General features: G+C 46.8%; 1 protein-coding gene across 3 annotated transcripts in view; it reads right to left on the bottom strand.

Moving 5' to 3' along the window:
• The window catches only part of TLN2 (talin 2), a 498,389-nt gene that overhangs the window by 77,823 nt on the left and 399,527 nt on the right, over positions 1 to 21,039 (bottom strand). For all 3 annotated transcript variants that reach the window (XM_018054292.1, XM_018054294.1, XM_018054293.1), the window contains exons 36-42: positions 19,885 to 20,028; positions 18,050 to 18,211; positions 11,637 to 11,777; positions 11,030 to 11,211; positions 9,223 to 9,355; positions 6,736 to 6,837; positions 233 to 403 (exon numbers count right to left, since the gene is read on the bottom strand). In XM_018054292.1, coding sequence (XP_017909781.1) covers positions 233 to 403; positions 6,736 to 6,837; positions 9,223 to 9,355; positions 11,030 to 11,211; positions 11,637 to 11,777; positions 18,050 to 18,211; positions 19,885 to 20,028 — 1,035 coding nt within the window. The remainder of the gene's footprint in view (positions 1 to 232; positions 404 to 6,735; positions 6,838 to 9,222; positions 9,356 to 11,029; positions 11,212 to 11,636; positions 11,778 to 18,049; positions 18,212 to 19,884; positions 20,029 to 21,039) is intronic.

Raw genomic sequence — 21,039 nt, 5'->3', positions numbered from 1 at the left:
ACAACAAAGAGTAGCCCTCGCTCCCCGAAAGTAGAGAAAGCCCATGCGCAGCAAGATCCAACAGTCAAAAAATAATAACAAAATAATGATAATAAAATGGTTAACAACAACAACAAAAAATATGCCACCATCCAAAATGTGGAGGTGCCTTCCCCCTGGAGGGACATGATACAGAGGAACTTCTGATGGCTTCTCAGTGTCCTCAGTGAGTTCCCAGCATCCTGAGTTGTACCTTGGGGTTTCCTCCGCCTTCCTTGGCCGCATATAGCATCTGCAGGGCAGACTCTGCGAGCGTCTTGGTCTGGTCCAGCACCGTCATCTGCTGCTGATGGTCCAGAATCTTGGAGGCGACACCCACTGCAGCTAAGATTAAGGGCTCAAAGTAGCTCGCCAGCTGTGTCACCTTTCAAGACAAAAAAAACACCACATACATCTCCTTTAGGAGTCCCACTGGTGAAGAAGGAGCTTCCTGGGTGGCTCAGCGATAAAGAACCCGTCTGCCAAATCAGGAGATGCAGGGGCTGAGGGTTTGATCCCTGGGTTGGGAAGATCTCCTGGAGAAGGAAATGGCAATCCATTTCAGTATACTTGCTTGGAAAATCCCTTGAACAAGAGAGCCCAGTGGGCTGCAGTCCATGGGGTTGCAAAGTCAGCCACGACTGAGCATAGCACCACCACTGGTGGGGAGAGGACTAGGGCAGAGATGGAAGGAGTCACAGGGAGAGGCAGATCGGCTGGACTCCACTTTATTTTTCTCTGCTGTACGTCCAGTGTTATGAACTACAGTTACCATGTGACATTTATTAGATCCTCAGACCTTATTCCTTGTTCAGCTTCAATTTTGAGAGTACTTGTAATGAATGAACTCTTGCTTGGATTTTTATTCCTCTGGGAAGTTCTTTGTCTATCTCTGATCATAGCAGAAGTGCTAAGAAATCTGTCCTGAGATCCACAGTTAGGTGTGAGAATTTTACAAATCTTACAAAATTTTACAAATTTTACAAAGATTTAACTTCACGAATAGAAGAGCCTTTGAAAAAACCAAAGGTGAACAAGTTACAGACTCAAAAGGAAGGGGGCTAGGAGAGGGGCAGGGGAGCAGGGGGATGAGAAAAGCAGCTTTGGAGTAAAGGCACACTCAAAAGGGTTTTAGAAAGTCAACCCGCTGCCCTCCACCCCCAAGTATTTTGACCAAACCATGGATTTGGGAAAAAAATGATTTCCCATCAGTCAAAATGTTCTGTTTATGATGAACCCAACCTGGGACAGATCATGGCACCTGGTCCCATCATTTCATGGCAAATAAAAGGGGAAAAAGTGGAAGCAGTGACACATTTTATTTTCTTGGGCTCCAAAAATCACTGCAGATGGTGACTGCAGCCATGAAATTAAAAAGACACTTGCTCCTTGGAAGGAAAGCTATGACAAACCTAGACAGTGTATCAAAAAGCAGAGACATCACTTTGCTGACAAAGGTCCATAGAGTCAAAGCTATAGGTTTTCCAGTAGTCATGTATAGATGTGAGAGCTGGACCATAAAGAAAGCTGAATACCAAAGAATTGATGCTTTTGAACTGTGGTGTTGGAGAGTCCTTTGCAAGGAAATCAAACCAGTCAATCCTAAAGGAAATCAACCCTGCATATTCACTGGAAGGACTGTTGCTGAGGCTGAAGCTCCCATACTTTGGTCACCTGATGTGAACAGCTGACTTACTGGAAAAGACCCTGATGCTGGGAAAGATTGAGGGCAGGAGGAGAAGGGGGCAGCAGAGGATGATACGGCTAGATAGCATCACCAACTCAATGGATATGAATTTGAGCAAACTTCAGGAGATAGTGGAGGAGAGAGGAGCCTGGAGTGCTGCAATCCAGGGGGTTACAGAGTACGACATGACTTACTGGTTGAACAACTACGTGGGAGAACAAAAAAAAAGTCCATCAATACAGTTAGGCAATGCTACAGCAGAGCTCTGTCTCCAGTTGGTAACACTGTAGATGGCGCACACAGTCGTCCCTTGGTATCTGCAGGGGGTTCCAAGATCCCCACGAATACCAAAAATCCGAGGATGCTCACATCTCATATGAAATGCTGTAGTATAGTCGGCCCTCTGCATCTGTGGTTTCTGCATCTGTGGTTTCCGCATCTGTGGATACACGGGGCTGACTGGACATGCTCACCAAAGCTCACCATCTACCTAGCATCTGTAGTATCAGATGTTAACATTTTGCTGTACTTGCTTCAAATGCCATCATCTATTCCCACTCAGATAAAATACACGAGGGGGGTGGTGGTAGTGGGGGCTGTGGCAAGGTGGGGGTCCAAAATATGAATGTTCATTACACTAATACTGTGAGACTTCCTTGGTGGTCTAGTGGTTAAGACTCTGTCTTCCTAATGCAGGGGGCCTGGGTTCAGTCCCTGAGTGGAGAACTAAGATCCCACGTGCTACAACTAAACCTATGTGCTGCAACTAGAGAAGCCTGCACATCGCCAAGAAGAGCCTGTGAGCCACAGTGAAGACCCAGAACAGCCAAAATAAATAAGCAAATAAAGTAAAATTATATATATAAAGCTAATAGTGAGATAAGACTATCAGCAAAAAACAAACACTTTTACTTTTCTATCCCTAATTACAGTTATCTTACACATAGGTTTCAAAGCACTTGAGCAGGGCTGCTGCTGGCCCTTACGGTGCTTTGTATGAATTTTAATTAAAGGAGCTCCCCATCCTCTGGGCAGACTGATTGATGCCAAGGCACGTGACTTGGCTGGATTTTGGCCCCCAGGCTCCCTGCTTCTGGCAAAGACCTCTGTGTCAGGCCCAGTCTGCATGATCCAGGGCACATTCCTGCATGCTTGTATTGGATTTCATCTCCACTTCCCCAGGAAGGGCGCTGGTCTCACCACCAAGAGCAGTGATGGGTCATCAGGAGTCAGGGCTCAGGATGGGTCCTGTCAGTACTAAAGGAGTCAAAATATTTAACGCGCTAGAATCCAACATGTTTTCTAGATTAGTTTTACTCAGATAGGAAAGAATCTGCCTGCAGTGTAGGAGACCCAATTTCTATCCCTGGGTTGGGAAGATCCCCTGGAAAAGGGATAGGCTACCCACTCCAGAATTCTTGCCTGGAGAATTTCATGGGCAGAGAAGCCTGGCAGGTTACAGTCCATGAGGTTGCAAAGAGTTGGACATGACTGAGTGACTAACACTTTATTATTTTGAAAGTGCATTTTAGGGATTTCCCTGGTCCAGTGGCTAAGACTCAATGCAGGGCACCTGGGTTCAATCCCTGGTCAGGGAAGCAGATCCCACATGCTGCAACTAAAGATTCTGCATGCTGCAACTAAGACCTGGCACAGCCAAGTAAATATATATATATATATTTTAAAGTACATTTTTTAAATGCAACTATAAAATGCTATGCGCTGAGCATAAGTGAACACAGCTAACCACGTGCCTGACTGCCTCAGGGAGGGAAGGTGGTGGGGTGATGGGGAGTAAGCTGTAGCTGCAAAGCCTCTAGATTCGAATCCTCCCTACTGATTCCGTTTTAAGACATCTTAGGCTGGTTCCATCCTATTATTAATACTAAATTTTAGATTTCTCCTTGGTAAAATGTAAGTAAGTTTCTTCAGATTTCTCAAGGATTAAGTCAGCATATGTAAAGGCCTTAGCACCAGCCTCCATATAGTATAGCAAGCACTAGGGGTCCTTATTCCTCACATATTGTGGGGCAAAGGTTTGAAAGGGATGGGATTTTTTTTCTGTATTTAAGAAGTCTGGCAAGGACTTCAACACCTTCTGTTCTTAGAGACATGATAGAACAGGAAACCTCCTTATGTGAGTTAGCACAGAAGTTAAAATAAAACAGAATTTTGAGTATTTGCTACATGTTGTGAGTCCCTAGGCCTAGGGAAGGTGAGTGGGTTGAATGGTGACCCCTCCCAAAGGTATGTCCATGTCCAAACCCTGGAGCCTGTAAAGGTGATCTTACAAAAGGGTCCTTGCATGAATATTTAAGGATCTTAAGATGAGATCACTTTGCCGACAAAGATCCGTATAGTCAAAGCTATGGTTTTTCCAATAGTCATGTATGAATGTAGAGTTGGACCACAAAGAAGACTGAGCGCCAAAGAATTGATGTTTTCAAATTATGGTGCTGGAGAAGACCCTTGAGAGTCCATGGACTGCAAGGATATCAAACCAGTCAATCCTAAAGGAAATCAACCCTTCACTGGAAGGACTGCTGCTGAAGCTCCAATACTTAGGCCACCTGATGCAAAGATCTGACTCACTGAAAAAGATCCCGAGGCTGGGAAAGACTGAGGGCAAAAGGAGAAGGAAGTGGCAGAGGATGAGATGGTTGGATGGTATCACTGACTCAATGGATATGAGTTTGAGCAAACTTTGGGAGACAGCGAAGGACAGGGAAGCCTGGTGTGCTGCAGTTCATGGAGTTGCAAAGAGTCGGATATGACTTAGTGACTGAACAACACAGCAACAAAGATGAGATCATCCTGGATTTCTTGGGTGGGCCCAAAACCTGATGACAAGTGTCCTTAGAAGAGACAGGAAAAGGGAAGGCAGAAAAGTGGGCAAAAAAGTGGCCAGGGAGCGAGACTGGCCAAGATTTAGTCAAGGAAGGCCAAGAACCACCACCAGCAGGAAGCTGCAAAGAACAGATTCTCCCCAGAGCCTGCAGAAAACTTGTGGCCCTGCCAACACCTTGATTTTGGGCTTCTGGAGTCCAGAGCTGTGAGAGATTAAATTTCTGTTGTTTTAAGCCCCCCAGTTTGTGGTACTTTGTCACAGCAGCCGTGGGAAACCAATCCAGGTGGGGTCTGAGAATCTGCCTTTATCACTCCAACTGGTACCGAAGCTGCTAAATTGGGGCCCCACATGAGCACCTCCACAAAACACTGGAACCAGGTGGGTATTAACCATCAGCCCACAATCTCTGTGGACCAAGGGCCCCTAGGCTACCTTTGTCTAGAACTCCCTTTCAGAAGATGAGCCTTGTTTAGCCAAGGGGCCAAGAATCAATTGATAACTCAAGTGACACAAGTAAGTTTTCTTCTCAGGCCACCCACTGACAGAGGAATTACCTTCCACACAAACAACATACAGGCAGAGATAAAGATGTTACCCTGGAAGTTTAGAAAGATTTTCTTATGAAATTCCTACTGGCATCAAAAGCAGCTGTCGAGGACTTTCCTGGTGACCCAGTGGTTACCCCACCTACCAAGGCAGGGGACACAGGTTCGATTTCTGGTCCTGGAAGATTCCATGTGCCACTGGGGCAGCTAAGCCCACAACTACTGAGCCTGCAAGCTCTAGAGCCCATGCTCTGCAACAAGAGAAGATACTGCAATGCAAAGCCTGTGCACCTAGAATTCCTCTGCAATGAAGACACAGCACAGCCAGAAAATAAAATTAATATGTTAAATAAAAGTAACTGCTGAAACAAAGTTCAACTCCTCTGCCAAACTTATTCTGCCCACAGCAGTCACATACACTGTACGCCAGCCTCCAGGCCTGTCCTTCCACCCTCGCAAACCATTTCACACTGGTGGACAAGCCCTTTCTTATCATAAAGGGGCTCAGTTGAGAAATGAAATTGGCCACACTTGAAATGGCAGAGAAACACTGGCCATTTTAAATCTCAAACACCTCTCCTTACAACCGGCAGGAAGCTTAGTAGGCCCTTAGGTAATGTGAAAAAGCAGGAATATTGATTTTTTAAAATCAATACCTGCAGAGACGATTTTGGCTACTGGATTTCTTGATCTGCACATTGATGCTGATGGTGGCACTGATAAATGATAGGAAGCCCTGCATGTTGTTAAAAATCCAATGTCTGTCCTCTCTCTGCTGAGGCACAGGCTGCTTGCTTGACAAGCCAATGCTCCCTGAAGGATCTGCAAAATGACCCCAAACAGGCAAAGCGTTATGCGGTGCCTAAAACCACGTGGGTCTGAGTGCTCAGTTGAAGGGCTGACAGAGTGGCCACACGGAAGTTTTAGCCATCGAGGGGGAAGTCTGAAAGTCTGCTTTGCTTCCTCATGTCTGAAAACGGACACAATACCAGAAACCGTGGAGGCACACTGTGTCCTACACACACTGGGAGGAGGCCGGCCAGCCAGGGCAGAAAAACGGCAGACACCAGGCCAGGAAAGCCAAGTTCAGTCTCTGGCTTGTTCCAGGGAAGATCAAGAGCAAGAAGTAACTGTAAGTGCCTTGTAACCTCAAAGTCTGACCATGGCTAAGTGCTCAGACGCTTCAGTCGTGTCTGACTCTCTGGGACCGTATGGATGGTAGTCTGTAAGGCTCCCCTGTCCATGCGATTTCCCAAGCAAGAGCACTGGAGTGGGCGTCATTTCCTACTCCAGGGGATCTTCCCGACCCAGGGACTGAACGTGAGGCTCCTGTGTCTCCTGCATTGGCAGGCGGGTTCTTTACCACTAGTGCCACCTGGGAAGCCGCAGAAAAAGGTCTCTGCAGTTTTTGTCTCAATGCCAAGTGAAAAGAGATCCTTGAGGGGGTCATTTTTGGAGAAGCTGTTAAGGGAGGCTGAGTGGTCTTTTCGCTAATGTAGGCCAGCACTGACCTGGCTCTAACACCGGCCAAGAACCTTTGAGGAACAAGAGCAACAGAATCAATATCCTCTCTCCCCGCCACCCCCGCCTCCTTCTTGCACACTCTTGGCAGGGTCCCCGCACCCAGCGTCTGTTACCTTATGTCCCAGCTGAGCTGCTTCTCCCCGAGCCGCTGTGGCAATGGGATCGATAAGGTGCCCGATTTCCTGGACCACTGAAGTCAGCTGCTCTTGCAAAGCCTGATAAGGAGACAGATCTGTCAAGTTCACCCCACAATGGCTCCCCACGTAGCTGTACTGATTTAAAAAGGCCCACTTGAAAGATAAGGGAGGTCACAAAAAACTGGATGTCAAAATGCCTGGGCGTACCCTCCAGCCACTGTTCCACTCTAGCCCTCCCAGGCACCCTTGGTTCCCCTGGGATAGACCCCCTAGTTCTACCCATAAGGGGCATGAGGTGGGCCCTAGGAACACTTTTGCTACTGGCTTCTCACTCAACTGGTGCTAGTGGTATCTTTATTTTGGGTTATTCAGCATCATTACTGGAAAAGTGGAACTGTGGTGGCTTTCCAATAAGGGAAAACAACCATGTCCAAATGGAAGGAACTGCCTTGGGGTCTGAGGGAATATTCAGGTTGCTGCGTCCTCAGAACTAAGAACCCCTAAAGCAGGGAATGGGGAGGAGGGTAACCTAAAAATGATATTGGCTCTTAAAGAAGGACTATTTCCCAGACACCACACAATGAAAATGCCAGATGAGGTGCCCACTAGGCTTTGGTCAGGCGCTCTATGCACTGTACTTGGTGACGTGGATACCACTGTTGAAAATGGCACCCTCAAGGCATTTCTTCTCAGGTTTGAGAGACAGTTTAACTTCTCCATCCCAAAGAATTGAACTTGCGCTCTCAAGAGATGGGGAAAGGTGCCTAGATGATTCTGAAGTGTGAAGGGGGTGAGGAATTCAAAGAGGGAGAGTGCTAACTGGTGGTGGGAAAGATCAGATCCTTCAATGGGAATCTTCCATGGAGCTTTCCGAGACAGACAGGATTTCTAGGTCAGAATGCTGGGTGTTTTAGGTCTGCACATGCCAGCACGGAATGGGGTGATTCCTAAAAAAGTGACAATGTCCTGCCTGTTAAATAGGACATCTGGGCTACTCTCCCACCCAGCAGTGCTCACATGGGCTGGTGAGCTTTGAGCAGAGTTCACTCAATGAGAGGAGCAACCTAACCCACAAGCTTGGAAACAAAATCCTGGATAAAAAATAAAAAAAGGAAAAAGAGTGATAGAGGTGGGTGGAGAGAAACCTCCACACTTTCAAGGGTCTTATTTAGCAAATTACTTCTGGTCTTCCCACTCATAATGTAACTGCAGTTAAGAATGTAAGAATATCCAGGCAAGGTTGTCTTGTTAAATTAAATATGGTATAAATAGGAAGCACATGCATATAAAAGGAAGGGATTTTCTTCCCAAGGAGGAAGTCAAGACAGAGGATATACTTTGGAAGGGTGGTGAAAGAATGGGAGAGCAAGAAGTGGGAGGGGTGCTCATCATCTCAGCTGCTTGCTCAGGGTGCTCGTTACAGAGTGTGCTTAGTTGGTGGTGGTCTATGAAGCTGCACACATATGACTAGCAACTGTTTTTATGTATATTCTACTTTAATAATAAGTTAACAATAATTCTAACATTCCACATGGAATGACAATGGATATTATTTCTTTCTTTCCTTGGAAATGGGGAAGATGGGTAAAGTTGGAGTGAAATAGTTCTATTAATAAAAATAACTAATTATAACTAAAGACCCTGCTTAGAGACAGGCCAAAGTTCATTTTTTCCCCCTATTCTTTGGCCATCCCACACGACATGTGGGATCTTAATTCCCCAACCAGAGACTGAGCCTGTGCCCCCTGCAGTAGAAGGCAGTGTCTTAACCACTGGACCACCAGGGAGGACCCCAAAGTTTATTGCTGATGAGCTCTGGGTCAGGAAGGAAACATCAGTCAATAGACCATCCATATTTATTAAGCACCTTGAGTTTCAGGCACTTTCACACAGGAAAAAAGGAAGTATGAATCAGGGGACTTTGCAATAAGTAATAGAAAAAACTCAAGGGAGCAAAGTAGGAAAGTCTATTCTCAACTTCAAAATAATGGGCAAGAGAGGGCAAAGTGACTCTGAATATTGAGTAATAAGGGCAGAATCTTTGATCTCTTCATGGACAAAACACAGAGCATTGAGTACTGAATTTGCCCATTAGTCCAAAAAGCATACTGCTGAAATATGACACGGAAGCACTCAAAATCTACATGCTTAGGTCTGCTCTACTGAGGCATTCAACTGAATATGGTAACTCCACTTACTGATATACTTTTCTTTGATAATAATCATTTCCTCCCAAATTTTAGCCGCAGTACTCATGTTCTTTCACCAAAGCATTGTTCTCTGCTCCACATGTGCCCTACCCCCTGCCAACAACTTCCCAGGCTGGTTCCAGGGGAAGATGGTCCAATGATGAAACTCTTGCATCAACAATGTGTTGGTGCTATTCCCCCATTCCCAAAGCCTGGTGCTGGGATTCTTCAGTCCTTCCACAGGCTTTCAGGCTGACCAAACAGCCCCACATACCTCCACGGAGATGTCGTCCCTCGTGGCCAAGCTCTGGCTGACGGCTGCCAGCGAGGCCTGCTCGATGTCCCGGATGCACCGGTTGATGCTGTCGATGGAGAAGTCACACTCTCTCTGTCCCGGGGCCTTGTCCCTAGAAGGGACAGGGCAAGCTGAACAAAGGCTCCATGAAGGGCAAGCCCCACAGCCTGCTCTAGCACTAGCGGGCCCGGAGCCCCTGTCTACTTTCTACCCCACCAGACTTCCCTGGTGGCTCAGATGGTAAAGCGTCTGTCTACAATGTGAGAGACCTGGGTTCGATCCCTGGGTTGGGAAGATTCCTTGGAGAAGGAAATGGCAACCCACTCCAGGACTCTGGCCTTGGAAATCCCATGGATGGAGGAATTTGGTGCAGGCTACTACCCATGGGGCTGCAAAGAGTCGGGCACGACTGAGCGACTTCACTTTCCCTTTCCATTGCTTTAGCAAGTGCATCCCTGGCCTTTGCTTGGCAATGCTTGTCTGCAGAACCCAGGCATTTCTTCATTTAACACCTGTGCTCAGTCTGCTTATTCATGGTGGAAGGTAGGGTGCTGCCCTGCATCTCAGGCAGGTTGCCAGGCAAATGGAACAGTCTGGTATTGGATTCTCCATTCAGTGGCTTAAACATAGAAACATCATTTAAACAAAACAAAACAAAAATCAGTGCATTTCCAGTGTAAATATACTATGCTCTCTACACTGCATACTACTCACAAAGTCCTGGGCTATGGCAGGAGTTAAAATGTTTAGTGTATCTTTCTTCGCAAGGTATTAGAAAGTTGATGTAATCCTAAGTTTTAAAAGCAATTAAAAGACAAAATATAACTGAGGAAAGGGACGCAATTCCATACTGTGGGCGATTAACTTCGGTCAACTTCAAAAATGTTTTATCTACGCAGGGAATAACTTTTCAGGCTCCTGCTATCACCAAGGAGGGTAGGGATGCCAAGAGTTACTGTAGGAACTAGAATATTCTTTTTGTCTTATCAGCAAGGTAAGTTAACCATGAAGTGAAAGTGAAAGTTGCTCAGTCATGTCCAACTCTTTGCCACCCCATGGACTATACAGTCCATGGAATTCTCCAGGCCAAAATACTGGAGTGGGTAGCCTTCTCCAGGGGATCTTCCCAACCCAGGGTCGAACCCAGGTCTCCCGCATTGTAGGTGGATTCTTTATCAGCTGAGCCACAAGGGACAAAAGTGCAAAGTACAAAGTGAAGTCGCTCAGTCATGTCCGAGACTCCTTGCGATCCCATGGACTGTGGCCTATCAGGCTCCTCCGTCCATGGAATTTTCCAGGCAAGAGTACTGGAGTGGGTTGCCATTGCCACAAGGGAATCCCAAAGTTAACCATGAATCCTGCTCAATATACAGTGGTGCTCTCTGCCTAAGCTCCTAGGTATAGACAATATGGTACAACGGTTAGAAGGACCTAGGCTAAAGCAATCAGACCTGGGGATGACCTGGGGAATGTTATCTAAATTTCTTTCTGAATTCTCTCATCAGGAAAAGGGAGATAATAGCAGCATCTACTTTACAAGGTTGTTATGATAAACATAAATTTAATACAGGTGAAATGCCTTGAATAGTATCTACCATATAACAAATACTTAAGCTAATATTTGTATTGTTGTGATAAGTGCTACCATTGGTCCCAAAGAGGTAAAGAAGAAAAAAATGATGACAATAATCAATAAAATTACTATTAAATAAAAGTCCTGATGGGCTTATCCCCCTCCCGCCCTGTCAGATGCAGGCTGCAAGCAGTTTCTGAAGGAGACACTAACCTGATGGACGTGATGAGACTCTTGATAGAGTCAGACACAGTGTGGGAATGTCCGGCTAGCACAGACCAGGTGGGCGGGTCTTTGGGGTTGATGGCCAGTGAGCGGGCAGTGCGGATGAGGTACGATGAGCTTTCCAGCATAGTCTTGGCTGAGACCAGGATTGGTTCCTGTGCCTGGGAGCCCTGGAACCAGACGGTGGAAGTCAAGCACAGGGCACACAGATTAAGTGAATGAGTTTGACCCAGGAAGGTCATGTTCTTTCTCAAGACAGAGGGAAGGGAACCATGGAAGCTGGCTCACATGGAGCCTGGATGGGGAGAACTTGGGGAGAATACGTCCAATCTTTAAGTATCATTTTTGAGTTTGACATATACCAAGAATCAGCCCCAAACTGCCCAGAGATTGTTCTCAACATATAAAACCAAGACATCACCTTTTGAGAGATACCAACATAGTTTCATTAACTGCACGTGTCATCACTGACAAAATAACAGTGCCCTATGTGTTGACAGAGAGGGGTTTGGAATTCTTAACTGTTCGTTCTATTCAGGGACACACAAAACTAGCCACAGGCCTCAGTGTCGCTGTTGCTGTGAAGACTCCCTACCTCGGAGCTGATCTGGGCAGGGACGCTGACAAACTCAGGGTTGGAGGCGAATGCCGTCAAGTTCTCCACAGCTGCGATCAGGGGGGCGGTGGCGACGCGACACTTGTTGCGGTTGTCCTCGGAGAAGTCCCCATCCAGGGCCTGACGCGGGCAGACACAGAGATCACTCCTGGGCCACAGCAATCACCGCCCAGTGAAAAGGTTCAATGGGAATACTCAAAAGGTCTGGTGAATTCATAAACAAGGAATAAGAACTGACGAGCAGGATCTCCGCCAGCAAGCGGAGTGGCTAATTGAGCAATGATAAGGAATGAAGCTGAACGTATATGGCTCACAGGCCAGCCAACCTCACAGTCCGTCAACTCCCTGCTCACATGATTCAAAGGGTGCCCTGTTCTCCACTCCCCAGTCATGCTACCAAACCTTGTGGCTGAGTCACTTTCTTCCCTACTTTTGAAACTATGTTTTGGCCCCTCCATTTCCACTCCAGTTAATTCTATTCCCTCCAAAACTATAAAAATACAGATTTTCACACTGCGTAGCACTTTGAACTTCTAAGTTTACCCAGTCGTCCCTGAATAACTGACAGAGGGAGGACTTTTGTATCTGCTATTCTGAAATGAGCAAAATGGAATGCAATGGAGAAAAAACAGAACTATTTTAAACTAGAGTTAGAACTAGTTTAAACTATTTTAAACTAGCGTTAGAACTAGTTTAAACTATTTTAAACTATTTAAAAAACTAGAACTATTTCCTAAAATATGGACAAATCTCACAGTTGTAATGTTTAGGTAAGGACGTCAGATACAATATGATATCCATGATATGATTCCATTTGTGCAAAGTACAAAGGCAGGTGAGACTACTTCTGAGTGTTGGCTGTCAGATCACCGTTTTGAGCCAGCGAGACTAACGGAGCACAAAGTAGGCTTCTGGGGGCTGGCCATATTCTGTCTCTTCATGTGGCTGCAGTTACTTAGGCTTCTTCAGCCTAGGAAAATTCACTGAACTCTACACATATGATTTTTTGGTCTATGTATCTTATGCTTTCAAAGCTTATTTCTTTTTAAAATTAGCAGGATTAACACCATATCCCTCTTCTCCTTTTGCCTTGGGTGTAAGATGAGATGGTTAGATAGTATCACCAACTCAATGGATATGATTTTGAGCAAACTCTGGGAGATGGTGAAGGACAGAGAAGCCTGGTGTACTGCAGTTCATGGGGTTGCAAAGAGCTGGACACGATTTAGTGACTGAACAATAACAACGTGACCAGAGCACTGAATGAGTCATCACATCACCGATTAACAGCCTGCCTGGAAACCAATCCAGGAAAGCAGCCTGTGACGCATGCCAGGCCAGCCCACAAAGGGTTAACACCTGGATTCAAAGTTCCCCAACCCTGGACACCACATTCTCAAGTCCAAGACTGTTAGAACCAACAGTCTGTGATCCAGTGACAGCACTCCTGCCTCACAGCAAAGGGCTACATTTGAGAAGGCAGTTACGCTTGTAGAATAACATACACTTTCTTGTTAAATGACCAACCAAACTTTTAATGTAACCATTATGAGCAGTATATAAAAGTCAGTTTAGACAATTAGTGAGCAAAAAGCCAGAGGCACCAGCATTAGGAAGTAAACTGGATTTGAGATGGGAATGTTTCTATTTTTCAACACGGCAAGAGGAGGCAGGCATGATTAGATTTAAAGGCTATTTGAATAACAACAATATTCCAATCAAGCCTTGGCAACTTGGGACAGTAATTATACATCCACCATGCTACTGCTTTCAGAGGAATTCCCATAAGCCTGGTTAATTTAGTATCTTTGCTAATAACTGTGCAGAGCTCACCTCTGCTCATGCCCTTCTCCCCCAGACAGGCACTGACCTTGACCCAACCTTGCCCATTTTGCGGTTCTTCCAGGCCCAGTGGAAACCCAACGTGCCCGCTACTCACTCACACTGATGGCTTCGATCTGACTGCCGCATGTGCTCACTAAGTGTTAAGTCAGCACCACCCGTTACCTGCCCTGCAGCACCGCCCTGGTGATGTGGCAGTGAGCAATCCCGCTGCTCTCATGATCTTACACTATTACCATCACTGACTGCTTGAGGTCAGGCCCTTCCAGCTCAGTGGAAGATGCCCAGCTTCTGGGCGGTGCCACTTATTCCTCCTACTCTTGCCCTCTCTGCTCTCCTCCCATCCTCTTCTTTACTTTCGACAATGCCCTCAGTCTATTAGGAAGGCAGATTTCTGATCATGTCACCAAACTTTAGGTGAACTTATGAAAAATGTCAAGATGATTACCCCAGGTAAATTCCAACGAATGGTTTTTCTAATTGTGCAGTTTCATCAACTGCATCAACAGGATGATGAAAAGATTTCTTTTTTTTGAGCATGGGCCCTAAAATCATAAATCATGTGGCCCATTGCAGGTCAAGGGCAGGACCCTGAATAGTATGGACTGTGGACTAGAATGCCAAGCTCCAATCCAGCACTGTTGTTCATTTTTAAGAGGAAAAAGCACCAAGTGTCAGAAAGTATGGTTTGTTTACATGGAGAGTAATTTCAGTTTTCATGGAGAGTTATTTCAGTTATTTTCAGTTCAGTTATTTCAGTTATTTCTGGGGATGGCTGAGACTCCCCAGTAAACTGAATACTTAGATCTGGCTACAGGTAAATTTTAGGCAGGCATGACAGTTTTCATAGAGACATTCCACGTCACGTAATGACTAGCACCCCAGCCATAACAACAGCTCCACTGAACCAAATGCGCAGGCCCCACCAGGAGAAGGGCACTCTCCACCCTGGGCCAGCAACTCTGAATTTTCTTATTTAGCAAAACCTCACAGAGATGGGGGAGAAATCATTTCTGCATGTGCAACAGAATCAAGGCTTCATGGATTTCAAGGATTAGAAGGGATCTTGCTGCTGCTGCTGCTTAGTCACTTCAGTTGTGCCCGACTCTGTGCGACCCCATGGACTGTAGCCCACCAGGATCCTCTGTCCATGGAATTCTGCAGGCAAGAGTGCTGGAGTGGGGTGCCATGCCCTCCTCCAGGGGATCTTCCCAACCCAGGGATTAAACTCGGGTCTCCTGCATTGCAGGCAGATTCTTCATTGCTCAGCCACCAGGGAAGCTCCAGAAGGGATCTTAAAGATCACTTAATCCCAAAGCTCCAATGTTCCAGGTGACAAAACTAACACCTAGAAAGTGACATGTGAGGCTAAGCTCATGCCTCAAACCAGAATCCAAGACCCCTGGCTCCCTTCCCTCCTACTGACCTTAGAAAAGGCAACAAGAAAAGGCATAAGAAGCCCAAGAGGTTTTTTTCTCCCTCCTTTTTATCTCAAGAAACCCACTTTACCAATTCAAACAAAAGGATGATCAACAAAGCATACTTACAGCCGAGTTTAAACTGGTTAGTGAGAGCTGTACCTGGTATCTTTTGGACGCCCAGGAAGTACTTCATGGCAAAACCCTGAGCTTCAACTCTGCTGTGAAATGCAAGGCTGGGCTCCGGCTTCTCAGAGCAACAGAAGCCGTTGTTGCACAACTTCTACTTGGCACCCAAACCTGAGTGACTGCACATTTAAAATAACATTCCATTCCCCACATCTGATTTGAGGCTAGGTAAGAAGCTGACGGAAGGGAGAAGCCGGCACAGGTGCATGTGGGGACAAGCAGGTAGATGGCACCCACGGTTAGGGGTCCGAGTGCTTCCAACTTGGCCGGCATCGAGAGCAGGGCCTGGTCAGAAGGAGGGTGCGCACATTTATTCTTTCCTAGCCATGCTTTGGGATCACAAAGAATGCCATCAGTAGAGATTTATGATTCCTGGAGGCAGACGTTCTAATGGGTGCTGATAACCCACTGTGATGTAATCTGCTCCCTGCTCTCCAATGCCCCTCCGGGAAGGGGGAGGTTCCCCCCTTTCTTCAGGACTAGAAAGGTGCGGTGCTTAGGCGTACCCTTGTGATTTAAAGGGAAAAATAAGGTTGATTAAGAAGTACAGAACCTAGAGCAAAATGCAGCCTTGATGGCAGCCATTTCAAGCATTTAGAGAATTAAATATTTATTTGTTCTGCTATTTGGCAGAATTCTTAACCGCTCCTTAACTCAGGAAATCTATTCGATATGTAGTATGGTATGCTCCACCGAAAGGACCTTCACCATTTTCCTATTAGTAAATTAAAAACAAAGTTTATTCAGCAAAGCCTGCCTCCTGATGGGAATTGAAAAGCCAAGCTCACTGCAGCAAGCTGAGGGGCGAGTGGGTCATTTCTATGCCTCCTGCGCTGCTACTGATCCCTGGGGTACTGGTGGGGGGAGGAGGCCTCAATCTCCCCCACGTTACAGCAGCCTGCATGCACAGGCCTAGCTTTCAGGCCATCCCAAGAGCTCACTGGCTATAGGGAGCTATAAAGAGGGTTTGCCACTGTGAGCAGAATCTGAAGAGGAGACGAGATCTTAAAGGAGACAGGTCAGGACTGAAAACCGAGGAACGGGGCAGCAAAGAAAGGTGACTGAGCGACTTCACTTTCACTTTTCACTTTCATGGACTGGAGAAGGAAATGGCAAGCCACTCCAGTGTTCTTGCCTGGAGAATCCCAGGGACGGGGGAGCCTGGTGGGCTGCCGTCTATGGGGTTGCACAGAGTTGGACACGACTGAAGTGACTTAGCAGCAGCAGCAGAATTTGTAAAGAAGAGTTTCTTACCTTTTCCCTTCCTTGGCCCATCTAAATACAGCCTGTTTTTTGACAATCGAAATGATCAGAAAATGGTCAAGTTTAACTGAAGTAAGTAAATTACATGGCAATGAACTATGATGTCACTACTTTTCAATTCTACAGCTGTCTTCCACCCCTGCATCTCCCCAAACTTGCACACAAGCACTCTGAACACACCCAGGGATTTCTTCCCAGGCTGGTGAGAGGGGTTAGTCTCTCCATGGTATGTACTCTGCAGGCCAAGAGCGAGAGCGGGTTTGGAAAGAGCAGGGGATCTGGGTTTGAATTCCAATCCACTCCTTACTAGCTGAGTCACCCCAGGAAAGTTACTTAACTTCCTGTAAAGATGGGGATGATAAGCACAGGGTGGTTGGTTGTGTGGCCTGAATGAGAGATCTATACAAAATATGGAACAGGCCTTGCTCAAATTAAATATTAAAAAATGTAAGCTTTCTTCATTTCTAATACTATGGATCATGATGCTCATTAAAGTGAGCTGCCACCAGGATCCTGGGGGCACCTGGGCATGAACTTTAATTTTTTTATTCATCTTCAATCGATCTTATTATATCTTCAAATAGGTGCCTTTTACTTTTTAAAAAGGCTGTTTAAACAGCTGCACAGTCTCTCCTTGGCTTCTGCTTGGCCCAGCCTGTTGACTAATTTCTCCACAAGATTAAATTGGCTTTGTGGACAGAGGGGTCTGGTGGGCTAGAGTCCATAGGGTCGCAGAGTCGGACACAACTGAAGCGACTTGGCATGCAGGCACAGTGCAGGAACAAGGAGGGTGGTATCATATCCTCAGGAGGGAATAGGTGGTAGGGGAGCCCCGCTCCTCCAGGACTTGCCCAGCAACAAAGCAGCTCACCTCACCTCCACGACTGTGAAAACCCTTCAGTAAAGTCAAGCCCTCTGACACCCCTTCCTCCGGCAGGTCTGGTTTGCACAGAACTGGCAGCTTGCCTCTATGACAGTCTCCTTTGGAGGCTCTTTGCCTGGGGTCAACTGTCTAGACGGTGGCTGTCTCCCCACCTGGTCAGCTGCTTGCTCTCTGCTTGGTGTCCCACATAGGGCAGGCCAGGTTTACAGTCTGACTGCCCAGATACAAACACTACAGCCCAGTTACGGCAAGTGCCTCCTCACAGGGCACCCTGACCTGCTACTCCCACCCCCGCACCTGTTTATGACCTCGATCACAAAGATGAACTTGTTATTGACACGGGACATTCTATTTTAAGAAGTTGATGCTCCACTGAAAACATTTAAACAACTATAAACGGAAGAGATATCATAGGCTAGAATAGATTTTTTTTTTTTAAAAGATGAAAGAGATTTTCCCAGCAATTTCCCATTCCCTTCTTCTTCCACCTTATCTCTTAGTCCAGAGATATGTAACAACCATGGTAAGGCCCCTCAAAACTGTCCCCCTCCACAAACACATAGCTTACCCCTCCCTACACACTATGCAGAAGGTTCGTAGAGACCAAGGCTGTTGGTTTTTCCTAAAAACTATGTCCATCACCAGTGAACTCCTCCTCAGTGACTGAAATCACGAGAACAAATGAGAAGTTGCCTCTCACTAGAAGCAAGTCTAGGAGCCGAGCTTCACTACCATACCTCTTTCTCACCTGCAGCAGGTGTTACAAAGATTCCTGAGGTCTTAGCTCAGTGACCTACCTTTATGGTCTTCACCAGGTTGGCGGTGCTGTTGGCGACCTCCTTGGCGGACTGGACAAAGTGCCTCTTGGCCACGGGGTTGCCTGTCTTGGATGAGGCGATGCGGCAGGCGTTGCACAGGGCTGAGGTGTGCTTGGCGACAATCGTGGCAGCGGACAAAACCTACAACGCAGGGACTAGGTTGGGGGCCCCCCACGCTTCAGTGCAGAGGGGATCAGTTCAAAAGAAGTCCACCCAGGTCCCCAGCCCTGGATTCCCCCAACTCACACGTCTAGGGCTGCTGTAACTAAAACCCATGTCTCTAGCTCTGCTACCCCCAGAGTCTCAGCAAGAAAGGGGAGGGCAAGAATTATTAAGGTAGAAAGAAGAAACAAAGAAAAAGAAAGCTGGAGCTGCTGTGGTGATGGGAGTGGGCTGGGCTCCAGGTGGTCTTAGAGGAGAGGCTGTCAGTATGCTTTGCAACCTCTAGCCAGGAGGGATATAGCCCAGGGCCTAGGCTGGGGTTACCCAGCAGAAATACAGTGCAAACCACATACCTAATTTTAAAATTTCTAGTAGCCACATTAAAATAAGTACAGAAACAAGGGAGGTTACTTTAAATGGCATATTTAATTAAACCTCAGATATCCAAAATATTTCATTTCACCATGTAATCAATTTAAGAAGATTAAGCTTTTATAACCCTTTATCATACGAAGTCTTTGAAATCAGTCTGTATTTTATACTTACAGCCCATCATGGTTTGGACCAGTTACATTTCAAGTGCTTAACAGTTATGTGCAGCTGTGTGTCACCCCCACCCCCAGGCAGGCTGTAGGCACCTTATGAAGGGGTCTGGCTCAAGAATTTTGCAGGCTCCACCTCAACTGCTTTTCTGAATCTGCCTGATCCACTTTGCTGAGGCTGGTAACACTCTTTGGCCTTAACTGGACAGGTGAGGCATCTCAGGTACACTGATGGTAGTTGGGGTCCAGGTGGTCCCTGTATTATCTCCTTTACTGGGGTCCTTCTCTTGCCTCAAGGATACTGGTCCCAGGGTCAAGCATGGACGAGCCCCTCATGAGCTGCCTCTGCTGGCCCATATAGGCCACTCTTGTTCCTTATAGTACATACTGCTGGAATTACTGGGCTTACCAGGTGGCGCTAGTGGTAAAGAACCTGCCTGCCAATGCAGGAGACATAAGAGATGCAGGTTTGATCCCTGGGTCAGGAAGATCCCCTGGAGGAGGGCACAGGTCGCACAGAGTTGAATAAGACTGAAGCGACTTAGCACACTGGAATTACTGAATCTGATCCATGTCACTTGGGTATCAGAAATATCACAGAAAGTCGCAAATTCTACCTAGTTCTCAAATGTCTCTATGGCTCTTTTTGCACTGCAGTTCTGACCCAGCTTTGGGGCTTGGCTCAGCACCACTATTTCTAGGAAGTGACCCCTGACAGCCCCTCAGAGAAACCACTGACAATCCTGGCATGGTCATCATACCCCAATCACTCCAGCTTATTGGGTCTTACTCATGGTGACCCTCAGTGCTGAGCACAGAACAAGCGCTCCATGTATCTCCCCTGAACTGATGAATGGAACTGTGAGCCTCCTGATGAATCGCGCTGTGATTACACCACTGTGACTGCCTTCCAGCACTCCATTCCAAAGCACCTACCTGTATTCACCTTCAACATATTTTGCCATAATCCTCTAAGTCATTATCTGGCTGGCCTTGCAAGCTCTGAAAAAGCAGTAATCTTCATCCTCCCAGTCTCCTACCACCCACCTCCAAGAGCTCAAGGATGCATAGACCTCACATTCCTCACCCCCTTCCCCTGCCCAAGGTTACCTGTGATGGGCTGCTGCCGGGATCCACCAGGTTCTGGCAAGCCATCTGGATAGCCTGGTTGGCCCTGGCAAACTGGATGGGATCCACAAGGCCCTGGTGGCCTGCCTGGCTGTTTGGATCAGAGATGCCGACCAGGTAAGCAGCCTGGGAGGGAGGAAGAAGGCCACAGCTCAGGCTCTGTGTGCACCTAGATAAGCCTGCGGGGGACCCTGGGCCCACAGTGTGCCTGCAGCAGTCATTCTCAGGCACTCCCAGTGCCAGGCGGTCAGAGTCATCTCATCAGTAAGAGTTTAGTGGCAGACAAGCTGATGCTCGCTTGGGCCAGGGAAGTGCCAGCAGGAGTCTGCTATGGGCTTTGGGGAACAAAGTCTCCTTGTTCTTCGAGAAGCTCTTCCAGGGGAACATGACAAAGGATGCATGTAGCCCTGGGTGCTCTGGCAGCCACCTTATGACTGAGGAGGCCCAGGCTCAGCATGAAGCTTTCTCTTTAGCTGGCAGACGTGAGAGGGGAAAAAAACAAGTGGGTGTAGACTGATGGCGTGGAATTGCTGGGTAAGCCAACCCTGGAACCTGCCCTACACGAGGGCTTCTCATCTCATAGTCTAATGTATCTTAGTGTTTTGGCCAATTTTTTCGAACAGTAAGTAAGAATGAGTAAGACGGTTCAGGGAAACAAAATAAAGGTAATATTTAGTCTCCAACAGGACAAGAGGCTAGAAGAGAAGGTCTTTTCTTCAAATGCTTTGAGTGTATTAGCCAAATAACAGGGAAGAGATGAATCTGTGAGGGGGCATTTTAACCTCAGCTCATTTCTCCTGAGATGCGAGGGGCAGAATAAGAGGGAGGCAATTTCACTCCCCAAACTAGGGATGTTTTCCTTCAGTTCAACACCAACTTCCTGGCTTGAGGTAACTGTCAGATGATAAATCCTTCAAGGTGAATGCTGACATTTTTGAAAGTTCAGTGACATGAGCCCAGTAATTATTGGAAATGCACAGGACCTTCAAAGACGAGCCAGGAACATGCCTGATCACGTCTCTGAGCGATGGCATCTAATTTTTTTTCCCGCTGATTCTAAAAAAGAGCATGACTAAGATTTTTGCAACTCTAAAGCCTCAGAGGGAATTTGAATTATGTAGTACCCATCTCCCCCGA

The sequence above is a fragment of the Capra hircus genome, chromosome 10 (assembly GCF_001704415.2).
Source record: "Capra hircus breed San Clemente chromosome 10, ASM170441v1, whole genome shotgun sequence".
NCBI lineage: Eukaryota > Metazoa > Chordata > Mammalia > Artiodactyla > Bovidae > Capra > Capra hircus.
Note: the sequence above shows the minus strand (reverse complement) of the source record. Positions and strands in the feature narration are given on the sequence as shown.